At 43.4% G+C, this 26,768-nt stretch overlaps 1 protein-coding gene across 3 annotated transcripts in view; it reads right to left on the reverse strand.

Moving 5' to 3' along the window:
- PHAF1 (phagosome assembly factor 1) overlaps nucleotides 1–26,768 on the reverse strand; it is a 74,031-nt gene that overhangs the window by 8,768 nt on the left and 38,495 nt on the right. For all 3 annotated transcript variants that reach the window (XM_056526254.1, XM_056526255.1, XM_056526256.1), the window contains 6 exons: nucleotides 12,317–12,400; nucleotides 7,989–8,071; nucleotides 7,384–7,427; nucleotides 7,218–7,261; nucleotides 6,730–6,788; nucleotides 3,616–3,688 (listed from right to left, as the gene is read on the reverse strand). In XM_056526254.1, the coding sequence (XP_056382229.1) occupies nucleotides 3,616–3,688; nucleotides 6,730–6,788; nucleotides 7,218–7,261; nucleotides 7,384–7,427; nucleotides 7,989–8,071; nucleotides 12,317–12,400 (387 nt within the window). The remainder of the gene's footprint in view (nucleotides 1–3,615; nucleotides 3,689–6,729; nucleotides 6,789–7,217; nucleotides 7,262–7,383; nucleotides 7,428–7,988; nucleotides 8,072–12,316; nucleotides 12,401–26,768) is intronic.

Below are 26,768 nucleotides of genomic sequence, written 5' to 3' on the forward strand. Positions count from 1 at the left end.
ATTTTTCATTTTCACGGATCACTGTTCCAAAAATCTGTCAGACACCTGTGGGGCGTAAATGCTCACTGTACCCCTTATTACATTACATGAGGGGTGTAGTTTCCAAAATGGGGTCACATATGGGGGGGTCCATTGTTCTGGTACCATGGGGGCTTTGTAAACACAAGTGGCCTTCAATTCCGGACAAATTTTCTCTTCAAAATCCCAATGGCGCTACTTCTCTTCTGAGCATTGTAGTGCACCCATAGAGCACTTTACATCCACATATGGGGTATGCTCTTACTCAGAAGAAATTGGGTTACAAATTTTGGGGGGCTTTTTTTTATTTTCCCTTGTGAAAATGAAAAATTTAGGGTGACACCAGCATTTTAGTGAAAATTATTATTTTTTTTCACTTTCCCATCCAACTTTAATGAAAATTTGTCAAACACCTGTGGGGTGTTCAGGCTCACTATACCCCTCCTTACGTTCCGTGAGGGGTGTCGTTTCCAAAATGGGGTCACATGTCTGTATTTATTGTTTTGTGTTTATGTCAGAACCACTGTAAAATCAGCCACCCCTGTGCAAATCACCAATTTAGGCCTCAAATGTACATAGTGCGCTCTCACTCCTGAGCCTTGTTGTGCGTCCGCAGAGCATTTTACGCCCACATATGGGGTATCTCCGTACTCAGGAGAAATTGCGTTACAAATTTTGGGGGTCTTTTTTTCCTTTTACCTCCCGTGAAAATAAAAAGTAAAGGACAACACCAGCATGTTAGTGTAAAAAAAATTTTTTTTTTACACTAACAGGCTGGTGTAGACCCCAACTTTTCTTTTTCATAAGGGGTAAAAGGAAAAAAAGCCCCCAAAATTAGTAACACAATTTCTCCCGAGTTTGGAGATACCCCATATGTGGCACTAAACTGTTTCCTTGAAATACGACAGGGCTCCGAAGTGAGAGAGCGCCATGCGCATTTGAGGACTAAATTAGGGATTGCACAGGGGTGGACATAGGGGTATTCTACGCCAGTGATTCCCAAACAGGGTGCCTCCAGCTGTTGCTAAACTCCCAGCATGCCTGGACAGTCAGTGGCTGTCCGTAAATGCTGGGAGTTGTTGTTTTGCAACAGCTGGAGGCTCTGTTTTGGAAACACTGCCGTACAATACGTTTTTTTATTTTTTATTAGGGGGACAGTGTAAGGGGGTGTATATGTAGTGTTTTACCCTTTATTAGGTGTTAGTGTAGTGTAGTGTTTTTAGGGTACATTCACACTGTTTACAGTGAATTTACCGCTAGGAGTTTGCGCTGCGGTGAAAAATTTGCCACAGCCCAAACTTGAAGCAGAAAACTTACTGTAAACCCGCCAGTGTGAATGTACCCTGTACGTTCACATGGGGGGGGCAAACCTCCAGCTGTTTCAAAACTACAACTCCTAGCATGTACTGACAGACCGTGCATGCTGGGAGTTGTACTTTTGCAACAGCTGGAGGCACACTGGTTGGAAAACCTTCAGTTAGGTTCTGTTACCTAACTCAGTATTTTCCAACCAGTGTGCCTCCAGCTGTTGCAAAACTTCAACTCCCAGCATGTACTGATCGCCGAAAGGCATGCTGGGAGATGTAGTTATGCAACAGCTGGAGGGATCGCAACTACAACTCCCAGCATGCAGAGACAGCTGTTTGCTGTTTAGGCTTGCTGGGAGTTGCAGTTTTGCAACATCTGTAGAGCTATAGTTTAGAGACCACTGCATAGTGGTCTCCAAACTGTGGACCTCCAGATGTTGCAAAACTACAACTCCCAGCATGCCCAGACAGCAAACTGCTGTCTGGGCATGCTGGGAGTTGTAGTTTTGCAAGATCTGGAGGTGCACAGTATAGAGATCACTTTGCAGTGGTCTCAAACTGTAGACCTCCAGCTGTTGCAAAACTGCAACTCCCAGCAAGCCTAAATAGCTCTCTGGGCATGCTGGGAGTTGTAGTTTTGCAACATCTGGAGGGTTACAGTTTAGAGACCACTATAGTGGTCTCAGACTGTAGCCCTCCAGATGTTGCTAAGTAACTCACCGGCTTCCGTTGGATCCAGGAAGCTGTGTCGCGGTCCTCTTCTTCCGCCGATCGTCGCCCGCTGCCGCCGCTGATCGTCGCCGATGGGTAAGTGGATCTTCGGCGCCGGTCCCTGTCGGTTTCCCCGTCCTGCCCCGCCTATTGTGGGAGGGCAGGACGGGGAAACCGAAAGTAAACCCCTCCGCCCCCGATCTGCTATTGGTGGTCGCGTTTAGACCACCAATAGCAGAGATAGGAGGGGTGGCAACCCTGCCACCTCACTCCTATCGCTACAGGGGGATCGTGGGTGTCTAGGACACCCGCGATCCCCCTTCTATTCCGGGTCACCGGGTCACCATAGACCCGCATGACCCGGAATCGGCGCAAATCGCAAGTGTGAATTCACTTGCGATTTGCGCCGATCGCCGACATGGGGGGGGTCTAATGACCCCCCTGGGCATTTGCGCGGGGTGCCTGCTGATAGATATCAGCAGTCACCCCGGCGCGATCCCCGCCCGGCGCGCGGCGGGGACCGAAATTCCCACGGGCGTACAGGTACGCCCTTGGTCCTTAAGTACCAGGGAGCAAAGGCGTACCTGTACGCCCTTGGTCCTTAAGGGGTTAAAGGAGATCACATATCTCTCAGATACAGCATTACTTTATGATTTCATTGTGTGTGTGTGTGTGTGTGTGTGGGGGGGGGGGGGGGGGGGGGGTGCATAACCTCTGGGACTCCCACAGATCCTGAAAAATAAGGGTGGTCTCTCTGCTGATTTAGCACCACTTCATCATGTACAGTCACTGAAGGATATCACAATTGAGAGGAAGTGTGGCAGATGTCTATTAAAGTGAATAGGGCCAGTTGCAGTTCTCTGCACCACTAAGTGCCTGGGAATGTCATTGTGCAGAGAAAAAGAGCAAAGGATCAGTGTTATGGCTTCTTCTTAATTAGGATTGATGAAGGTCCCAAAAGATGGACCTTGACCTGCATAAACATTTGCTGCAATGTACCATGAGAAGGGCAGCAGAAAGAAGGAAATGTTTCTAGAAATGCTTCCAACGGTGAGAGCACAGACAAAAAACCTTGCCTGTGTATAGTGCTGCACTACAACTCATTCGGAACTCTAGTCTGCACACCTGTGTGTTATGAAGTTCCCACTGATTTCAATGGAAGCTTCAAAAGCAGGGCCGCACAGAAAACGTTAAATCAACTCAATTTTTGATGAGGAAACTGTTGCAGTTTCCACATTAATAGCCATGTGTTGTTTAACCTGTGTCCCATACCCTTACGTAAAGCGAGTGTGAGGACTGCAGGTTTCTGTGTTTTTAATGCAGCTGCTTTTCCTTCACACAATGCAGCATCTGACCAATGTGGTAAAACAAAAAGCATCAAATTAGAATGTACCCAAAGAATAGCTCACAGCTGTCCTATTTATTGACGTGTGCCCTGTCATTCTAATTCTATAGGAAAGCTTTTAATGCTCAATAATTACAGTTAACCTAGCTAAGGATAGAAGTTTTGCATTCATGTTACAAAATAACTGCTAGTAGGTCATTCGAGTCAAAGACAACATAAATCCAATTTTCTGACCTCAAAAATCATCCTCTGTAGACCAAAACAAAAAGTTGATCCAAATGGGTTTGTGTTATTTGGCGAGGAAGATCTGAAAGATAAAAATAGGATTATGAATAAGTACAGTTTTCATGTACGTCAGAGGGTGGGCTCAGGAGTCTGGTCTGCGTCATAACCATTAGATGCTCGCTACTTCCGACAGGTGACTTCTGCTGGTAATGACAGACATCGGAGATTGCTCTGATGTGCGTCATTTAAAAGAAAACTGACAGGCTGTTCCCCCCACTAAATCCAATACATTGGGTTGTAGTGCAGGTAAACCTAAGCAAAACAATGTCATATTTACAAAAAAAAATAGATCCAGACGTTTTTATATATTGCTCCCGTTGCTAATGTGCAAATGATCTCCCCTGCACAATGAAGGCAGGAGCCGGATTTCTGAGCTTCCCTGCCTATGTCCTGTGTGGTGCACTATGTCATACTATTAAAACTACAGCTCATGTGGCAAAAAATGTATCCTAACAGTTCTGTAGGGATCAAAACAAAGCAATAAACAGATTTTTTTTATATTATTATAATTTTTTATGATAAAAAACAAAACAAAAAAATCATCCACATTTTGTATCATTAGGATTGTACTGACCTATAGAATAAAGTTAGCATGTCATTGTTACAGTATTATAAACACTGAAAAAATTATTGCCCCACATATTGCACAATTCCATTTTTTTTCCAATTTTGCCCTACAAATATTTTTTCTGGGCTTCTTCATAAATTATATGATAAAACAAGTGTGGCAATAAAAAGTACAACTTGTCCCACAAAAAATAAGTCCTAATATAACTGTCAGTGGAAAAATAAAATTATGGGAAGGTGGAAAATATAAGCTAGAAATCAAAATCTGTGGGGAAGGAAAAGGGGAAAAACATGATAATTGTATATTGTCCAAACCAAACGTATCTGCAGGTAAATAGCAGAATTCTATACTGCACCCAACTAACTGTATAATACAAGTCAAATTAAAGCCTAATAAGGCTTGTAACCTAATATGTAAATCTATATAAGTGAGCAATTGTTGGTATTCAGACTATGTTGTGCATAGCTAACCAGACAATACATGTTTATAAAAGCATATAAAGTAATTAGTGTTACATGTTAAGAAAGAAGGGAAATATATGTAATGTACTGTACAACAATGTTAAAGTAGGATCCTAACATAGTGAAAAAGGAGACCACCAGTACACACCCTCATTTATTTTGGTAGGTGAACGGTTACTGAGGTGACTTCAGGTTATTTTAAAAAAAACGGACCAGTGCTCGCATAATGCGTGGCAGGTCCCGGCTGCTATCAGCAGCCACGGACCCACCGGTAATGGAAGACATTAGCGATCACGCTGATGTCCGCCATTAACCCCTCAGATGCCGTGATCTATAAAGATCATGGCATCTGTGGCAATGCAGGAGTTTTGTTGATCAGATCGCCCGTGGCACTGCCGCGGGGATCCGATCATCCAACATGGGGGACAGAGGTCCCCTTACCTGCCTCTGTCCATCTCCTGGGGTCTTCTACTCTGATCTGAGGTCGAGTAGACCAGAGCAGAAGATCACCGATAACACTGATCAGTGCTATGCTTATCAAATGATTGCAATAAATAGTTCCCTATGAGGACATCAAAAGCGTTTAAAAAAAAAAAAAAAAATTAAAAAATTAAAATAAAAATTTGAAAAATCCTCTCCCCCCAAAAAATATAATTCTTCCTTTTTTCCCATTTTACCCCCAAAAAGCATTTTTTTTTTTTATAAACATATTTGGTATCGCCACGAGTGTTAATGTCTGAACTATCAAAATATAATGTTAATGATCCCATACGGTGAACGGCGTAGACGTAAAAAAAAGTTAAAAAGTCTAAAATTGACATGTTTTTTTTTAATAAAAAGCGATTTAAAAGTTTCATATATGCACAGCGCAAACAATGAGCCCTCAACAGCCACATATACGGAAAAATGAGAAAGTTAAAGGTCGTCAAAACAGAGGGATTTTAAACATACTAATTTGGTTAAAAAGTATCAGATTTTGTTTTAAGCGGTACAATAATAGAAAATTATGTAGTCATGGGTATCATTTTAATTGTATTGATCCACAGAATAAAGAAAACATGTCATTTTTACTGTTAAGTGTACAGCGTGAAAACGAAAACTTCCAAAATTTGCTAAATTGCGCCATACATTTTATGGTAAAATGAGTGCTGTCATTACAAAGGATAACTGGTCTCACAAAAAACAAGCACTCATATTGGTCTGTTATGATTTTTAGAAGGCGAGATGGAAAAAACAAAAATGCAAAAATAAAATTGGATGTGTCCTTAACACCAAAATGGACTGTGTCCCTAAGGGGTTAATAAACACAGCTTTAATTAAAGGACATCTGCAGCAAAAGACAACTTATGCCCTATCCACTGGATAAGGGCTAAGTGTTTGATCGCGGGGGGTCCGACCGCTGGGACCCCCCACGCTCTATGTGAGCGGCTAATGTGCGTAGTGTCGATTGCTGCCTCCCCGCCTCTCCCACAGAGATACATGGAGGAGGCGAGTCGGCCGCGGCTTCATTCTGCAGCCAACACGCCTCTTGCACGGATAAATTGTCTTTTTCTGAAGATGTCCTTTAAAGCACTTAGGTTCAGTGTAGCAATGGTCAAAACAAATGGAGCTTTAATATTCTCACTGTGCAGGTCACCTTCTGTTTCTTCCCACTGGCACCCTATGGAATCGTAAGCAAATGTGCTTAATGTGTTTTGCTGAATGAAATGAACCTGTCCATAGACACTACTCTACAAACCAGTCATCACTTTGTTTCCCCCTGCTGGAAGTCTTACGTAAACTAGTTAGCAAACCACTGCTTATAGAAGGATTTGGAGCATCAGCGTTCTACGCCAAAGTACCAGACTGATTGTCAGTGGAGAGTGAGAAATAATTTTCTTCTTCAGGATGAAGAACAATTATTCCTCCTTTTTATGCCAATTTACCACGATGCACACATATTTTTTCCAGTCAGTCTTTTGATGAAAGTAAATATGTACTTAGTTTCCATACCTTTTGAGTTTTTTGGAGTTTGACTGAAAAAGATTATTTTACCTGTGTAAGACAACTGGCTTCTCCATAGGGTGCCCCAAATGTTCTTGAATACTGTCCCACTGCATAATAAAAACATAGACAAAAAGGATTAGAGATTGGCCATCCTTTTCCAATTACTTATGGAGATCCAAATTCTGCTTCATGCATTATTATTGGTGTACAATTAAGAATTCAAACATTAATAGCCGATCTAAAAGAATGCAGCCTAAACAACATCCTAATCTACCATGTAATCTAACATAAAAAACAATCTAACGCTCCAACAGGAAGTGGTATTGTCATCCCACAACACAGCAGTCAGCCTAAAAATATCTCAAGAGCTACATGTACATTGCCTGCCTGATCAATTGTGCGCTGGACACTAACAGCAGAGTTGAAAACCTAACCTTTAGTAGCATCAAGCACAGCCCTAAGAACATGAGGCGCTACTGTCGGGGAGATGAATGGCTTCACTGATCATTCTGCAAGCAGTAATGTGTGTATCTCACCTTGCTGTAGGTGGTGCAGATTTCTGTCTGTGTTTCAGAGTTGTCTGTGTATAAAGAGAAAATGTAAGGGATTGTCAAGTTATAACATTGGATACTGTAAGAAAACAAATGTAGAAGAAAAAAAAAACTCATCAACAGAAAAAACATAGTTCAGTACAAAGCCTACCTTTCTTTACTATTAATGGAATCCGGAAATCGCAACGATGATAACTAATAAAAGAAAAATGTGACATGGATTGCAATAGGTTGAAATATGCAAGAATATTTAATGCTTAAAAACTGAGGTAAAGAATGAATATCTTTCATACGAGTTCCATACAGCTTTGCTCTTTCACTTCCATTTCTATAAAGATTACTTATCAAAACCACAATTACTTTTGCAATGTCAGCATTTCATGCATATACTCCTATAAACTACTAAATTTATGCACTGCATCTGATGAGCAAAGTAGTGAGTCATGTGACTATGTAACTTACAAACTATTACTGGAATATACATATTTACAGAATAATTATGTCTTTTAATTTATAGGATATTGATGTCATCTACCAGCAAGGAAGTAACAACTGTGCGGTAGTCAAATGTGTTGCCTAAATCCCCCTACTGTTCTACAGTTGAACATCTAAGTACATAAGAAATGTAGCAAAGGACTGGCATTAAGTGAAGCAAAGGACTGGCATTAATTATTTTCTTATTGCGTACTACAGCCTAAATCAAGGGACGGTCACAAGAACAGCAAAATTGACATTTACCCACCATTTTCTACTCACATGTTAAAATTGTAATGTCCTGGATAATTTGTGTGCAATACAAACTTCTTGGCCCTGTGTGTATTTGCATCAAACAGAATATCCTGGAATCATCAGACAAGGATAAGAAATCAAAGTATGTAAAAAGTATATTAATCACGATAAAGAGGTCATCTCTCCGGAAGTGTCTTTTTAGTAAATACCTGTATTCTCCAAACTAATTCTAAAGCTTATTATCATAGAACTATGTATTGTTACTCATGTAAATAAATTGACAGCTGGTTGTTACCATTCACGTTGTGTCCTTACACAATCTATTAGTGTCCAACTGATGCAACACACAATTACGGACTATGGCAACATCTATTGTCAACTTCCATACACTTCCAGGAGGAGTAAGAGAGGAAAATCTTAGTTCAGTACAAAGGCTGCCATGGCTGTATAGAGGCTTATCCATGGCAGACCTGGAGTCCTCCAGAAAGACCCCAGCTGTCATGGAGACCGTCTACACCCAGCGATCTCCTCGATGACTGCAGATCTGGGAAGAGATGCCTTTAGTCCCATTACATGCAGTGGGTTATATTTTGACCCTGGCATGTAACGGGTGAAATGCCAGGAATGGAGGTTTCTCCTCTCCTGGCAGTTGGCACGGACAGCTGTCATCCTGTCAGGCTACCACAATCACGCCACAGGGCAACCGTAAATAGTGATCAAGCTGCCACCATTTAAAAGATGGTAGCCTGGCTTAACCGGTTGCCGTCTAAGGACGAGACGGCTCATCCTGAGACAGCAACCGCTGTATGACGCGGGCTCCCGACTTGCGCCCGCTTCATACTGGCTGGCCCCCAGCTGAATCCTGTAGTTGGCGGTTGGAGTTAATAGCCGATATGCGGCGATTGCCGCGGGCGGCTATTTACCCTTTAGATCGCCGCTGTCAAAGTTGACAGCAGCATCTAAAGGGACATTTAAACAATCCCTGGTGGTCCAGTGGGGTGGATCGCCCCCACGCAGCGCGATCGCGCAAGGGGGGGGGGGGGGGAATGGTGGTGGTAGTTCGGGGGTGATCCACTTCTGAGGTAGCCGGAGGGCTTACCTCTCCTCCTGTGTCGGCTGCTGCGCTATGAATGATAAAGCCTGGAAGGACCAGGCTTTATCAATCGAGCGCAGAGCACGCAGATCAATGTGGTTCTATGAAATCACATTGATCTGTATGAGGAATCTAATGATTCCCTAAGGGCACTAAAAGTGTAAGAAAAAAAGTTGAATAAAAAGGTTAAAAAAACACCCATTAACCCCTTCCTTATTAAAAGCTTAAATCACCCCCTTTTCCCAAATTCCATTTAAAAAATATGCAACCATAAAAATAAACATATGTGGTATTGCCGCGAGCGTAAATGTCCGAACTATAAAAATATATTAAATAAACTGCACGGTCAATGGCTTACGTGCAAAAAAATTCCAAAGTCCGCTTTTTATCATGAAAAAATGAATAAAAAGCGATCTAAAAGTCCGATCAATACAAAAATGGTACCGCTAAAAACTTAAAATCACGGTGCAAAAAATTAGCCCTGATACCGCCCCGTACATGTAAAAATAAAAGAGTTATAGGGGTCAGAAGATGACAATTTTTAACGTATGAATTTTTGTGCATGTAGTTACGATTTTTTCCAGAAGTACGACAAAATCTAACCTATATAATTAGGGTATAATCATATGGACCTACAGAAAAAAGAGAAGGTGTCATTTTTTCCAAAAAATGTACTGCATAGAAACGGAAGCCCCCAAAAGTTACAAAATTTTGTTGCACAATGATTTTTTTTTCGTTTTGCCGTAGATTTTTGGGTAAAATGACTGATGTCATTACAAAGTAGAATTGGTAGCGCCGTCATATGGATTTTTAGGTGCAAAATTGAAAGGGTTATGCTTTTTAAAAGGTAAGGAGGAAAAAACATAAGTGCAAAAAACAGAAAAATCCATCCATCCTTAAAAGGTTAAAGCCCCTTAATGACTGCAGTTTTTAGATGTTAGGCAGTCAATAAGGGGTTAAGGAGCAAATTAAAATAATAATAATAAAAAAAACTAACAATCATATCATGTTACTGCTGTGTACCGTATTTATCGGGGTATACCACGCACCGGCCTATAACACGCACCCTCATTTTACCAAGGATATTTGGGTAAAAAAAGTTTTTTTACCCAAATATCCATGGTAAAATGAGGGTGCGTGTGTGCGCGTGTATACCCCGATACACCCCCAGGAAAGGCAGGGGGAGAGAGGCCGTCGCTGCCCGCTTCTCTCCCCCTGCCTTTCCTGGGGTCTAGAGCCCTGCTGCCGGCCCTTCTCTCCCCCTGGCTATCGGCACCGCTGCCCGTTCTGTCCCCCTGACTATCGGTGCCGATAGCCAGGGGGAGAGAAGCGGCACCGACAGCCAGGGGGAGAGAAGGGGCCCCGTTGCCTCCCCCCATCCCCGGTGGCATAATTACCTGGGTCGGGTCCGCGCTGCTGCAGGCCTCCGGCGCGCGTCCCCTGCGTCGTTGCTATGCACGGCGCGGCGCACTGACGTCATGCACCGTGCAGCGCATAGCAACGACGCAGGGGGACAGAACGGGCAGCGGCGCCGATAACCAGGGGGAGAAAAGGGCCGGCAGCAGCGCTCTAGACCCCAGGAAAGGCAGGGGGAGAGAAGCGGGCAGCGACGGCCTCTCTCCCCCTGCCTTTCCTGGGGTGTATCGGCGTATAACACGCACATAGACTTTAGGCTAAAAATTTTAGCCTAAAAAGTGCGTGTTATACACCGATAAATACGGTAATTTGTATCATCCCATATCTAAGGGACCAGGAGTTCAGAGTCCATGCAATGATTAGCTTCAGGGTTTCTAAAATTCCTCTGGCACACAATGTTTTTGTCTGCCGTGTGCAGAATTTTTTGTGCATATAAGATTCTCACACTGTGTTCCCAGCACCCAGCTACAAAAAAACGCTAGGGCTGCATCATACTGAGTATCTGCAGTGTGAGTTAGGAGACATAAGGTTTATGTCACTGATCACCCTCTCATTGCCCTTAGATAAAACTTAAAGAGGTTATCCAGGAAAAAAACTTTTTTTTATATATCAACTGGCTCCAGAAAGTTAAACAGACTTCTATTAAAATATCTTAATCCTTTCAGTACTTATGAGCTCCGGAAGTTAAGGTTGTTCTTTTCTGCCTAAAGTGCTCTCTGATGACACGTGTCTCGGGAACCGCCCAGTTTAGAAGAGGTTTGCCATGGGGATTTTCTTCTCAGAACATTTCTTTTTACGTAGGTACTCGTCAGTCAGACTGCTTTCTAGGCTGTGACATATACCTAGCACGGCAAGACTGGGCCCCCTCCATGGGGTGACATGTGTGTTCCATGAGACATTGGACAAATGAGATTCAGTGATGGTTGGACTCACAGTGACCACCACTTGTACAACCGCCCAGTTTAGAAGAGGTTTACTATAGGGATTTGCTTCTAAACTGGCTGGTTCCTGAGACACGTGTCATCAGAGAGCACTTTAGACAGAAAAGAACAACCTTAACTTCCGAAGCTCATAAGTACTGAAAGGATTAAGATATTTTAATAGAAGTAATTTACAAATCTGTTTAACTTTCTGGAGCCAGTTGATATATAAAAAAAAGTTTTTTCCTGGAATACTCCTTTAACAAAACAAGAGCAATGTGAGGAGAATCTGCCTCTTCTTCCAAGACAGAGGCATTATGAGAAATGGTGACTATTCTGAACTAGATCAGAAGAAAAGAAGGAAATAAATGGGCACTGTCATTAAAAATAAAACTTTTGATATATCAGAGAGACATATAAAAAGTTTTGATCAGAATGCTCAGACCCTGACCTATTGCTAGAATGAGCTGGTAGAAGTGCACGTTCTCTCCCAGCTATGTGCTACATGACCGAGACGGTCTCAAAAGTCTATGGGGGTCTATAGGACCCTCTTGCTCCTGTAGACACAAGCAGAAAACAAGTGTACTGTTGCATGATTCCTTAAAAACCTTTGACATGTCCAATTTTTTTACTTATTTTTTTTTTTACGGGTAGACTTTTAAAAAAGGAGACAACCCATAATGGCATATCAGATAAAACAGGTATACACAGCCTCTACATAACTCTTAAAAAAAATAGCCCATGCTGCACTATGCAGACAAAAAAATTACCAGAGTGCTTTAAGTGGAAGATGAATGTAATTATACTGTAAAAAAGAGTATGATTTTCCTACATTTCTCCTACCTTGCTCTTTACCAACAAGTCAGGCAAACTATGTGAAAATAGCTAGAATCTTAGCAGTATTTGGTTTATGCTTCAGTACTCACCACTCCTAGGCTGAAATAATTATAAAAATAATCATTGCATTTGGCAGGAACCTGTTTGTGGGGGGATGGGGAATGAATTTTCATCTGAAAACATAAAAGGAAATAAAAAATACTTTTATTACAGAGCAATATAGCACTACATTTATGTTATGAATTCATTCAGGGTAATGTATTAAACATAAAACTCTGAAAATGGAAGATCTTAGGACTTGGGTCATAAATGGGTATCCAGTGAAAAACTTTTTTTTTTTTAAATCAACTGGTGCCAGAAAGTTAAACATATTTGTAAATTACTTCTATTAAAAAATCTTAATCCTTCCTGTACTTATTAGCTGCTGAATACTACAGCGGAAATTCTTTTCTTTTTGAAACACAGTGACTGTCTGCTGACATCATGAGCTCTGCTGACATCTCTGTCCATTTTAGGAACTGTCCAGAACAGCATATGTTTGATATGGGGATTTCCTTTTACTCTGGACAGTTCCTAAAATGGACAGAGATGTCAGCAGAGAGCACTGTGCTCATGATGTCAGCAGAAAGCTCTGTGTTTCAAACGGAAAAGAATTTCCACTGTAGTATTCAGCAGCTAATAAGTATAGGAAGGATTAAGATTTTTTAATAGAAGTAATTTACAAATCCAGGAAAAGAATATATAACCAATCCTTCTAGGATTTTATCCCGAAGGGTACACAATGAATTCCAAATTAATATAGAGATGCTTCAATTAATAAATTTTTTTATTAAACATATATAAAACACTTATATAAAATTACTATAATCCCGGCACAGATATATTAAAGGTGAAAGTCCACTGGGCCCTAGTGGTGTTAATCGCCAAAATGTAATAATGGAAGACTTTATATTCTGGCAACCATAAAATATATAATAAATAGTACTGGAAGTTCCAGTCTGGAAAAATATTGTGTCCTTTTTTGGTGCAGCTGATACAAAAAGTATTTGCAGTAAATGTAAGAGCAGAAATAGCCTTTGTAATAGATGATATAATAGATGATATAATAGATAGTGTATCCAATAAATGGTTACTTGTTTCAGTCTTTTTAGCTGATATAGGCTTTAAACTGATCTGCATTGAACACTGCTGGTACAATGTATCTCACCCGCTCCTGACGATCGATGTTAACTCCGTTCACCACACGCCGGCTGCGCTGGCACAGGGCTGTCACTTGTGCAGAGTTTTCATTGAGCAGCGGTGCGTTTGGCACAACGTCCCCAGTGGCCTCCGTACTGCTCCTGTGGTGATATTACAGGGCGGGCACAGCGCTGGCGTCCCTCGTGGTAGATGGTAATGGAGAATGATGTGGTCTCAGGGCAGATGGAAGATGGATCTTTCCCAGCAGGTTCGGGTTGGTGGTAAATCACGGTGAAAGTCCAGACCAGACTGCAGCTGCAATGGTTGTCGCTTCCAGTGAATCGTGAGTCTCTATGCCAGGTTCACACCATCAGGGTGTTGCAAGGTGCGGTAATTGACCTAGACGCGTTTCAGGGTTCTTTCGCTATATTGCACGACCCTTTCTTCAGTAGGAATTGAAATAAACAATGTATTGAAGCTTCTCTTATAAATCACTTATATATGGTGGTTCACATTTGGAACTAGTTCATTAAGAGGTCAGAGATAATATCTGGCCTGGATTACACATCTAAATTATATCCAGTATCTATTGATCCAGTTCAGACTGGGTCATAGGGTTTTTATATCCTAATTCACATGTATATATATTAAAGGAGAGCAGTTAAACAGCAGCTTGTATTATATTTCTACAAACACAGAAATGTAAATGGTTATGAACCTAAATTGTGCAATTATGAATTTGCATAATATTCTAAAAAACGCGTCCATATAAATGGATGCAAAGACCTACATATTTATGAAATAAAAATGTATCAATATTGCAAGTGAATGCATACAACTTATAAAAGTAAAGAAATATATTAGATAATAATAAAACATTCATAATTTAGGTTCATAACCATTTACATTTATGTGTTTGTAGAAATATAATACAAGCTGCTGTTTAACTGCTCTCCTTTAATATATATACATGTGAATTAGGATATAAAAACGCTATGACCCAGTCTGAACTGGAGCAATAGATACTGGATATAATTTAGATGTGTAATCCAGGCCAGATATTATCTCTGACCTCTTAATGAATTAGTTCCAAATGTGAACCACCATATATACCGTATTTATCGGGGTATACCACGCACCGGCCTATAACACGCACCCTCATTTTACCAAGGATATTTGGGTAAAAAAAGTTTTTTACCCAAATATCCATGGTAAAATGAGGGTGCGTGTGTGCGCGTGTATACCCCGATACACCCCCAGGAAAGGCAGGAGGAGAGAGGCCGTCGCTGCCCACTTCTCTCTCCCTGCCTTTCCTGGGGTCTAGAGCCCTGCTGCCGGCCCTTCTCTCCCCCTGGCTATCTGCGCCGCTGCCCGTTCTGTCCCCCTGACTATCGGTGCCGGCGCCCCATTGCCGGCGCCGATAGCCAGGGGGAGAGAAGCGTCGCCGACAGCCAGAGGGAGAGAAGGGGCAGCGGCACCCATTGCCGGCACCGCTGCCCCATTGCCTCCCCCCATCCCCGGTGGCATAATTACCTGTTGCCGGGGTCGGGTCCGCACTGCTGCAGGCCTCCGGTGTGCGTCCCCTGCGTCGTTGCTATGCACGCTATGTCGGCGCCGCTTCTCTCCCCCTGGCTATCGGCGCCGGCAATGGGGCGCCGGCACCGATAGTCAGGGGGACAGAACGGGCAGCGGCGCCGATAGCCAGGGGGAGAGAAGGGCCGGCAGAAGGGCTCTAGACCCCAGAAAAGGCAGGGGGAGAGAAGCGGGCAGCGACGGCCTCTCTCCCCCTGCCTTTCCTGGGGGTGTATCGGCGTATAACACGCACATAGACTTTAGGCTAAAAATTTTAGCCTAAAAAGTGCGTGTTATACGCCGATAAATACAGTAAGTGATCCATAAGAGAAGCTTCAATACATTGTTTATTTCAATTCCTACTGAAGAAAGGGTCATGCAATATAGCGAAAGAACCCTGAAACACGTCTAGGTCAATTAACGCACCTTGCAACACCCTGACGGTGTGAACCTGGCATAGAGACTCACGATTCACTGGAAGCGACAACCATTGCAGCTGCAGTCTGGTCTGGACTTTCACCGTGATTTGCCACCAACCCGAACCTGCTGGGAAAGATCCATCTTCCATCCGCCCTGAGACCACATCATTCTCCATTACCATCCACCACGAGGGACGCCAGCGCTGTGCCCGCCCTGTAATATCACCACAGGAGCAGTACGGAGGCCACTGTGGACGTTGTGTCAAACGCACTCCTGCTCAATTAAAACTCTGCACAAGTGACAGCCCTGTGCCAGCGCAGCCGGCGTGTGGTGAACGGAGTTAACATCGATCGTCAGGAGCGGGTGAGATACATTGTACCAGCAGTGTTCAATGCAGATCTGTTTAAAGCCTATATCAGCTAAAAAGACTGAAACAAGTAACCATTTATTGGATACACTATCTATTATATCATCTATTACAAAGGCTATTTCTGCTCTTACATTTACTGCAAAGACTTTTTGTATCAGCTGCACCAAAAAAGGACACAATATTTTTCCAGACTGGAACTTCCAGTACTATTTATTATATATTTTATGGTTGCCAGAATATAAAGTCTTCTATTATTACATTTTGGCGATTAACACCACTAGGGCCCAGTGGACTTTCACCTTTAATATATCTGTGCCAGGATTATAGTAATTTTATATAAGTGTTTTATATATGTTTAATAACATTTTTATTAATTGAAGCATCTCTATATTAATTTGGAATTCATTGTGTACCCTTCGGGGTAAAATCCTAGAAGGATTGGTTATATATTCTTTTCCTATATTTTATTCCCAGCCGTTGGGGTTTCGGCATATAACCAACCACATCCTCGGATTTTTGATTTGTGAGCTGCACACATTCTTGCTTAATTTACAAATCTGTTTAACTTTCTGGCACCAGTTGATTTAAAAAAAAAGTTTTTCACCAGAGTACCCCTTTAATGGAACTAACTAAGATAAAGCAGCCATAACATAGTCTGTGCTAACTGAAGTGCTTGTACTAGTTAGTATAGGGTCCCACTTACACACAACATATTGGCTGCAGATTTTCCACAAAATCTGTATGCAAATTTACCTGTTGTGAGGACTTGAAATCTGCCAGGTGTACATTTTTGTTGTGGATTTTCCCCACTGACTACAAATTCACAATGAGGCTGGAATTCCACTGAGGATTTTTTTTGCAAAAACGCCATAAAAAACGCCAATTTTCCCGCACAGCGTTTTTTCAGCAAAAAAAAACCCGCTGCGTTCAGATGTTAGCTGCAAGTCAATAGTAAACTGCAAAATGCCAGATCCACCTGGCGTTTTTCAGTTTGCCGTTTTTATAATCCTTTTAGTGTTTTTCTGCAATTTTGGGCTCAGAGGCTGGTTTTTTAAAACGCCCTACTAAACCTAGTTTGGCGTTTTTTGCACAGAAATCGTGGCGTTTTCCTCCCATAGAAGTCTATGGGAGAGTAAAAACGCCAAGAAAAGCGCCATGTTAGTTTTAACTTTGGCTTTTTTGCAGGCGTTTTTTTTTTTTTTTTTTTGGACTTTAGCAAACCAAAAAAGTGATGGAGATACCTTTTTTAATAAAATGTCGTAGGGTATCATAAAAAAAAAAAAATAGATACAGTAGTGATGGAAAAAATAGTATTTAATGAAATTTATCTTTTTTAGAACTACATTTTTATTAGGGATCAATTTATGTGGGCGGTTAAAGAACTAAAAATGTAGCCGACAATAATAAAAATGTAGTGTGTGTGTGTGTGTGTGTGTGTGTGTTTTAAACAATTTTTAAAAAATTTTTAGGTAGTACTATTGCTCACAGCATGGAACACACTGTTCCATGATGGGAGTAGTAGTACCTGTACTAATTGACAGATCGCCCCTTTGCGATCATCCTGTATAATGTATAGATGCGGTCAGCTGCTCTTCTATGGTCCCTGCACTGCCGTATATATATACACATATTCATATTTCCCGCAGAGGGTTGTGATTGGCCAGATGGTTCCAGCCAATCACAACTCTGTGGGAAATATGAATATGTGTATATATACGGCAGTGCAGGGGACTATAGAAGAGCGGCCGCATCTATACATTATACAGGACGATCGCATTGGGTGTCAGAAGTTACACTCGCTGCGATCTGTCTATTAATGCAGATACTACTGTTCCCATCATGGAGCAGAGTGTGCTCCAGGTTGGGAGCAGTAGTACCTGCAGTAAGGACAGATCACAGCAGATGTCACTCCTCCTGACACCCGCTGCGATCCTCCTGATGTGAATGTCGGGATCAGCTGTTCTTAAGGCTACAGAGCCGGGAGAACAGCTGATTCTGAGCAGTAGATCTACATCGTAGATCTACTGCCCAGCAATAACTTACAGTGAGCCTGCAGTGTGTATACAGAATACACATTGCTGGCTCACTTAACCCCTTGCTGAGCTGTGCGCTATGTGCAAGCCCGGCAAGGAAAGAGTTAACTTACACTGCTGGACAGTGTAGGTTAACCCTTTGGCTGGTATACAGTATATACAGACCTATCTATAGATAGCTGTATATAGTGTATACAGAAGATGAAGAAGTCCCCTTATCTCCCTCCAGTCCCCGCGGATCTGTGTAGCTCCGCCCCCTAGTGATGACGTAATTAGTGGGCAGAGCTACAGACGGGATCCAGGCTGGTAAGGGTATAAGGCTCTGTTAACACTGTCCATTTTGTATAATGTGAACAGACCCTTCTGCCAGTGTCTTCCCAGATAGGGAGACTCCAGCTGTTGCTAAACTACAACTCCCAGCATGCCCAGGAGTTGTAGTTTTGCACTAATTGGAGGCTCCCTGTTTGGGACGACATTACATTATGGGCGCTCTCCCCTGCGGAGAGCGCAAAAAATGTCCTAACCCATTTTTTTGTGGTTTTTTTTTTCTTCATGTTTCAGATTCGTGTATGCAGAGGATTACGGCGGATTCGATGGATTACGACGGATGAACTGGATTTTTTAAATTTTAATAAAATTGTTAACGAGGGCTGTGGAGGAGTGTTTTTTTTTAAATAAAATTTTTTTTCCAATGTGTTGCGTTTTTTTTTTTAATTGAATTTTCAGGCTTAGTAGTGGAAGCCGGTCTTATTGACGAAATCCATTACTAAGCCAGGGCTTAGCGTTAGGCCCAAAAACAGCTAGCGCTAACCCCCAATTATTACCCCGGTACCCACCGCCACAGGGGTGCCGAGAAGAGTCGGTACCAACAGGCCCGGAGCGTCAAAAATGGAGCTCCTGGGCCTAGGTGGTAACAAGCTGGCGTTATTTAGGCTGGGGAGGGCCAGTATCAAAGTCCTCACCCACCCTGGTAATGTCAGGCTGTTGCTGTTGGTTGGTATTGTGCTGAGAATGCACATATGGGGAACCCTATGCGGTTTTTTTAAATAAATAAAATAAAAAAACGCATAGGGTTCCCTGTATTTTCATTCTCAGCACAATACCAACCAAACAGCAACAGCCTGATGTTACCAGGGTGGGCGAGGACTATTGATACTGGCCCTCCCCACCCTACGTAACGTAAGCCTGTTACCGCCTAGGCCCAGGAGTGCCATTTTTGGCGCTCCGGGCCTGTTGCAGTGGGTAGGGGTAATAATTGGGGGTTAGCGCTAGCTATTTTTGGAGCTAACGCTAAGTCCTGGCTTAGTAATGGATTCCGTCAATAAGACTTCCACTACTAAGCCTGAAAATTCAATTATTAAAAAAAACACAACACATTGGAAAAATTATTTTATTAAAAAAAATACTCCCCCACAGCCGTCGTTAACCATTTTATTAAAAGAAAAAAATCCAGTTCTTCCGTCATAATCCATCGAATCCGCCGTAATCCTCTGCATACACGGATCTGAAACGAGAAGAAAAAAAAACACAAAACCACATTTTTGGCGCTGTCCGCTGGGGAGAGCACCCATAATGCAATGTCTTCCCAAACAGGGAGCCTCCAATTGGTGCAAAACTATTATAGTTTAGCAACAGCTGGAGTCTCCGTCTCTGGGTAGACACTGCCAGAAGGGTCTGTTCACATTATACAAAACAGACAATGTGAACAGAGCTTCAGACTTACTGGCCTGGCTCACTTCTGTAGCCCTGCCCCTAATGACATCATCACTAGGGGGCGGAGCTACACAGACTCGACGGGGACAGGGAGCGAGGAAGGTAAGTGGACCTCCTGTTCTGTATACACTATATACAGCTATCTATAGATAGCTGTATATACTGTATACCACCCAAAGGGGCTATAGGAGCAGGGAGTCCTGTCAGTCTGGTGAAGGGATTCCCAGCTCCTGTATAGTATATACAGGTACACTATGAACCCATGTATACTATACGGCTGTCGGAGCCGAGTGGTGATGCTATACATCCCTCCTCACCTCCTTACACTCTGTGGACCGGGCGCTCAGCATCCGACCCACAGAGTGGTACCCAGAAGGCAGTGAAAATCTGCCACAGGGGACAAAACTGGCTATTTCCACACACCAGGGAAAACGCCAGAAAAAGTGCCAAAATACAGGAAAAAATCCGTGGCAGTTTTCCTGGCAGTTTTTCCTGGAGGGAAAAAACCACAGTGGAATTCTAGCCTGAGGGTACACACACCGTATCTGCTGAAGATTTCATGCTGTATTGACCTATTAATTTGTATTGATTTACAAGCATAAGATCTGCAGCAGACATGGTATGTTTGAATATATCCTTAAAAGCTATTGTTCCAGATTCTGTTGCAGGAATGATGCAGATCTACAGCAAAATCCGTAACTATGGATATGAAATACACTGGGAGTGATTTATTGACTTGTCTTACAGAAATATTCTCTTTGTTGCTCACAGCAACCAATAAGAGCTCAGCTTTTATGTTACCAGCATAATATGAGAAATAAAAGCTGAGATGTTATTGGTTGCTGTGGGCAACAATGAGAATCTTACTATAGAACATCTTAGTAAATTTCTTGTATGTTTATTTTTTTATTAATTTGCATAATCCAGACCTAAATCCAAAATGGCAAAACAGACTGATTTGGCACAGATTTATCTACAAAAAATGCAGCTTATGCTGCAGAAAATACACAACATTTGTGTCCTGTGGGATTGTACCATAATGGCATGGGTTTCATGGTTACAGCTCAGACAGTGTAGCCATGAGGCTTATATTCAAGTTTTTAACAAAGAAGACCAAAAGGGAATGACTGCCTAAGATATAGATATACATTTCTCCTATCCAGGATGATATATGGCCAAATGTAGACAGACTTAAATGAAAAGCACTCTGCTTTTGGAATGGTATGTCCCTGCTGTGCGCTGTGACAGTGCTGGAAGATGACCGGGCAGCAGGCTGGGGGGAATCATACATATACACATGGTGGGGAATAAAATGAATATACTTAAGTCAGGGGGAATGTGATTATACAGTAATTAGGCACATTGTAAGTTTAAAAACCCTGCCGGGAGCTCTGAATGGCTCCTCTGTACCGGCCATTCAGGACTCCCGGCGAGGAATTTAAAAATGAAAGTACCAGTAAATAAATTGTACATCGCAGGGGAGTGGAGCATGCCGCCCGCTCTCCTGTTTAATAACTTCTGATCGCATCGGGTCTCAGAAGTGTAACAGTACATGACGGATGTTATAACGGACCTTCATGGATGAATATGCCCGTTTTTTTAACAGATGTTATTCAGCCGTTAGCACCCGTTATTTCATCTATTATACATCCGTTCTTTAATTATACAATACAGAAAACAGATGTTTAATAACGGATGAATAATCTATAGTGGGAAAGAAACCTTAGATTTAACAATGAGACTGGTCTCATTTATTTGAGTAATTTGCAGAAAACACCTGTAGTGTCAACGGAAATTAATCAATACCCATGTGTAGAAAGAAGAAAACTCGGCACTGCTACCTTTTAGATTAGTCCGGATGTCAGTACCTCTGCTAGCTGACCTACGCCAGGTAGTGCTCACTGTATGTAACAGAGTCCAATAAGCAATTCCAACAAAGTAGTAAACAGGGCACTCACCACAGGCGAACTCTTCAGTATAACGGGGTGGGCGGTACAGACAGGGGGATGTCGATCGGGGCTACAGTGCCGTTTCGTGGTGTACACTTCGACTGTCCCACAACGTCATCACGCTGGATACACATTTAAATATCCCTCCCCTCTGTTGTCAGGGTAACCATCAACCAAACGGTAAGTGCAATTAAAATATGTTAAAACCAACTATGCAGAACAGGGATATTATAAAAAGGCACTCAGCTCTGTATGTTCGTTCAAACCAAGCGGTCCCATTGCATCCAAACGTAGAATCCATCTGGTTTCTTTTGTTAATAAAATTTCATCGTTATTAAAACCATCGTAGCTCCATTTGACCCTCTAAAGACCTGCAAACTGGAATCCACATCTCGCACCGAAATGGATCTCATTCATGTGCTGAATTAATCTAGTGGCTCCTATGCCTGTCCTGAGGGATTTCCCCTGCTCACGGATTCTATGAAAAAGGGGTTTTCCCTATGTAGAAATGATTACACTTGCATATCAAATCATATACAACATTAGGGGAGCGGCAGGTAATACACTGATCTCCCTACCTGCTAGTTTTATTAGTCTTTCATATTCATTGAGCAGAACGAGCATGAACCGCAGCTGAAATTACCTCCAGGTCTTTGTTCACACAACCAATTAGATTTATTCTCATTCCTGTTTCCTTTCAGATTTTCACCAATTGTTCTTTTCTTTTTGTATGTGATGACAGGTTTTTCTTTTACAGCTGCCGCTAGATCTACATCATCCTGCAAAATGTGCCAATTGTTGAAAATAGCTTTTTTTATGGAACTGTTTAAAGGGGTATTTTCAAAAGAGAACAAAAACCGTTTGTTTGCTGTCTTTTACTTAGTTCTTAATAAAACTTCCCTAGGTACTCCATCTATTTTATTTCTGGCAGATATAATTAAATCTTTTGGATACCCGCTTTGTTCTAATCTCATTTGTAATTCATTAGCCCGTTTGTTAAAGCGTACCTGTCAGATCCAACAAAATGTTTTTTTAAATATATCACTCAGTACCTAATCCTGACCATGTACATCTAATTTTTATGTGTCTAGCACCTTTATTAATTTTTTTATTACACTTTTAGTTTAGCTCACTAGTCTGAATTTCTCTCAAAGGAAGGGGGCGTGGCCTCGCTGTGCAGGTCTCCACCCCCTCCCTCAATATGCTGTCTGCTCACATCTCCCCTAGCAAAACTACAACTCCCAGCTTGTCCTCACTGACAGTAGCGGGACACAAGCTGACAGTGGGAGGATTTTTCCTCAAGCTGTGAGCCCTGCGTTCACAGCTGTCAATTAAGGAAGTGTGTCCATGACGTAGGTGATGATGCATGGACACAGCAGGACTAGTATGTGTCCAAGCAGACAGGGGGCAGTTGTTTGACTGGCTTTTTCAGTATGAAATACTGAAAATGTTCTATTGAAAGTAATTGCAAAACCTATTGGTTTTGCATGCTTTACAACATATCAAAAGTTTTTGTATCTGACAGTGCCCATTTAAACATTTCTTGACTACTGTTTATGTGTTTTAATCTGGCAAGTTGGCTGTAAGGTATACTATTTTAACCTGAGGACGGTGGGATGACTGATAGTGTAAAATGGCATTTTTAGCAATAGTCTTCCTGAAACCTGATGTTAAAATATCATTTTCAACAATGTCAATCTGCCCATCTAAAAACTCCAGATGTTGGTCACCAAAAACATATGTAAAAAGGAGATTTTTTTAACACTTTTAACAGAAATCTCTTTCTCGAAGGATCCATTGGGGGACACAGACTGTGGGTGTATGCTGCTGTCTCTAGGAGGTGTGACACTATGGCAACAAGAAAGTCGGCTCCTCCCACCAGGATATACCCACCTGGCCCTGAACTAATCAGTTTTAGTACCAGAGCAATAGGAGAGGACCGACAGGTCAAGGAAAAAACACAACTGTCCGAGAACCAGAAGAAAAGATATAACTGAACACACCCTCGGACAGAGAACCAAAGAGAAACCCAAAAGGGCGGGAGCTGTGTCCCCCGATGGATCCTTCGAGAAAGAGATTTTACGGTAAGTGTTAAAAAATCTCCTTTTCTCTATCGGCTCCATTGGGGGACACAGACCGTGGGACGTACCAAAGCCGTCCCTTGGGTGGGAAGATAATCAGTCAGGCAGACGGCTGTTCCACTGCCGCCTGCAGCAGTTTACGGCCCAGACTAGCATCAGCCGATGCGAAGGTATGAACCCGGTAGAACCTCGAGAAAGTGTGCAAAGACGACCCAGTAGCAGCCTTGCAAATCTGCGAGGCCGAGGCTTTGTTCTGGAGAGCCCAGGATGCCCCAACAGAAACGGGTAGAATGAGCCACAACCCTGAAGGGAGGAATCTTCCCCCTACAGCGATAGGCTTCTGAAATGGCAGACCGGATCCACCGAGAAGTGGTGGCCTTGAAAGCAGGTTGTTCCTTACGACGACCTTCCGTAAGGACGAAAAAGGAATCGCACTGACGAAACGAAGAGGAGATAGAGAGGTAATACCTAACCGCCCGAACCACATCCAGTTTGTGGAGTAAATGCTCCTTAGGATGAGAAGGAGCAGGACAAAAGGACGGAAGAACAATGTCCTCATTGAGATGAAAGGCCGAAACAACCTTAGACGAAAAGGAAGGATCTGGCCGGAAGACAACCTTGTCCTGGTGAATCACCAGAAACGGAGAACGGCAGAAGAGAGCTGCCAATTCAGACACCCTCCGAATGGAGGTGATATCAACGAGAAATGCCACTTTCCAAGAAAAGGAAGGTCCAGACATGAGAATTAGAAGCCAGAGGATGCTGGAAAAGAATAGAAAAGGCCAAAACCTGACCCTTAAGGGAACTTAAAGACAACCCCAGTCCCAATCCCGACTGCAAGAAGACGGGGGACAGAAAAGGTAACAGGAGACAAGACCTGAGCTTCCCACCAACAAAAATAAGACCGCCAGGTACGGTGGTAAATTTTCACTGAGGAGGGCTTGCGAGCCCTGAACATGGTGCGAATGGCTTGGGAAGAGAAACCCTGGGTTCTCAAAACCGCGGTCTCAACCGCCACGCCGTCAAATGCAGCAACTGTAAAATGGGGTGGCAAAGAGGACCCGGAGACAACAGGTCCGAACGAAGTGGAAGGCGCAGTGGAGTGTCGTCCAGGAGCTTGACCACGTCGGCGTACCACGATGAGAAGGTCGTCCAGGTAAGGGATCATTGAGACTCCTCTCGACCGCAACAGGGCTATTACTGGCGCAAGGATCTTGGTAAAGACTCGAGGAGCCAAGGCCAGATCAAAGGGGAGGGCTATAAATTGAAAATGCCCCTCCGGAACCGCAAAGCGGAGGTATCGCTGATGGCCGGGAAATAATGGAACATGGAGGAAGGCATCCTTGATGACAAACGAAGAAACAAACTCCCCCGCTCCACGGATGCCACTACCGAACGGAGAGATTCCATTCGGAAGTGGCGGAGAAGATGACGGTAAGACGCTTGAGGTCCAGAATCGGTCGCACCGAACCGCCTTCCTTGGGGACCACAAAAAAATTGGAATGAAAAACCCTGAAAACATTCCCCTGGAGGAACAGGGACAATGACTCCCTGGGCAGGGACTGGAGGGCCTCCCGAAACTGCTTCGCCAGAGAAGGAGACCGGGGGGCTCGGGACTTCCTGAATGTGTGTGGTCCAGCTGTCTCGAAAAAGTAAGAGACGACCTCCCACCCGAGAAAAACCTGCGGGTGTTGGCTTCACGCCATGCGGAAGTGGGTTTGCGGTTGGTGTTCGACTTCCAAGACGGACGCGCCCGGAACGAGGGAGACCTCTTGTCCCGCGAAGGCGCCTGTCCAGACCCCTTATTGGGGCCAAACGTCTGAAAGGATCGAAAGGAAGAGGACCTCCCCTGGGAAGAAAAGTGAGCCTTATTTTGAGGGAACAAGTAACTCTTACCCCCCGTCGCCTCAGAGATAATCTCGTCAAGGCGCTTGTCAAAAAGACAGGCACCAGTAAAAGGAAACTTGGTAAGAGACCTTTTGGAGGCGGCATCCGCATTCCACGGCCTAAGCCACCTGGAGCGGCGGAGGGCAGCTAGGAGACCCACAGCAAAGGCAGCACAATGGACTGACTGCATGGAAGCTGTGCACAGAAAGTCCCCAGTTTTAGAGCATTGGAGAACCAAGGCAAAATAGATCCTCTGGGGGGGGGGGGGGGGGGGGTGAATCCCGCCAGGATACCCTGACTGAGTTTTGAGCACCACACCGAAAGGGCCTTGGACCTCCATGCAGAGGCAAAGGTGGGAAGCAGAGAAGAGCCTGCTGCTTCAGAGGCAAACTTCACTAAGGACTCCACCTTCTTGTCTGTCGAGTCCTTGAAGGCAGCCGCATCTGCTAGCGGCAGTGTAGTAGCCTAGAGAGGCGGGAAATTGGTGGATCCACCTAGAGAGGGGAAACCACCTTAGAGGTAAGGTCCTTGGCGAATGGGTAACGCACCCTCTTCATTCCCGGGAACCTCTTGTCCGGATGTTTCCATGCAGATTCCAGAAGGATGTGAAATTCAGCGTGAGAGCTGAACCCTTGAGGTGCTGGTTGAGCACAATGAAAGGATACTTCAGGAGTCACGTCCGAAGATCCTGGGTCCTCTAAGGGAAAGGTGTCTCTTATGGCCGCAACCAATGAGTTCACCGTTTCAACTGTATCCGAGCGGTCCTCTGAGTCAGATGCCGATTTGGAAGCCTCATCCGCCAGTTCACCAGGAGAATGTGAACGAGTGGAGGCAGCCCTGGAGGGGGGCGACCCTGACCGGGTACGCGGCTCTGGCGAGGCAGAGCAGCGATTCCGGGAACGTCCTCTGGAGGAGCGACGTCTGTGACCATTTATATCAAGTTACATGGTTGGCTGATTTCCCTGTTATTAAAAGAATTACCATCTTGTTTAAGGGACACAGGAGACCTTATTCAGATCCTAGACAATTTTCACTGGCAACCTGGGTACAGACTTTGTTCGGTGGATGTGGAAAATCTGTATACCCACATGATGCGGGTGTACAGGCAACTGCCACCATATTAAATAGGACTGGAAAGTCTTCTGAGTTTATAGAGTTTGTCACTGAAGCACTGACCTTTGTGCTAAACACTAATGTCTTCCAGTATGTTGGGGATTGGTATAGACAGACACATGGCACGGCCATGAGGTCATCGACCTCATGTTAGTATGCCAATATTTTCCTCGCCATACTGGAAGACAAATGGGTGTTCACCAATCAAAATCTGTTTATTGGTA

The sequence above is a fragment of the Hyla sarda genome, chromosome 6 (genome assembly GCF_029499605.1).
Source record: "Hyla sarda isolate aHylSar1 chromosome 6, aHylSar1.hap1, whole genome shotgun sequence".
Taxonomy (NCBI): domain Eukaryota; kingdom Metazoa; phylum Chordata; class Amphibia; order Anura; family Hylidae; genus Hyla; species Hyla sarda.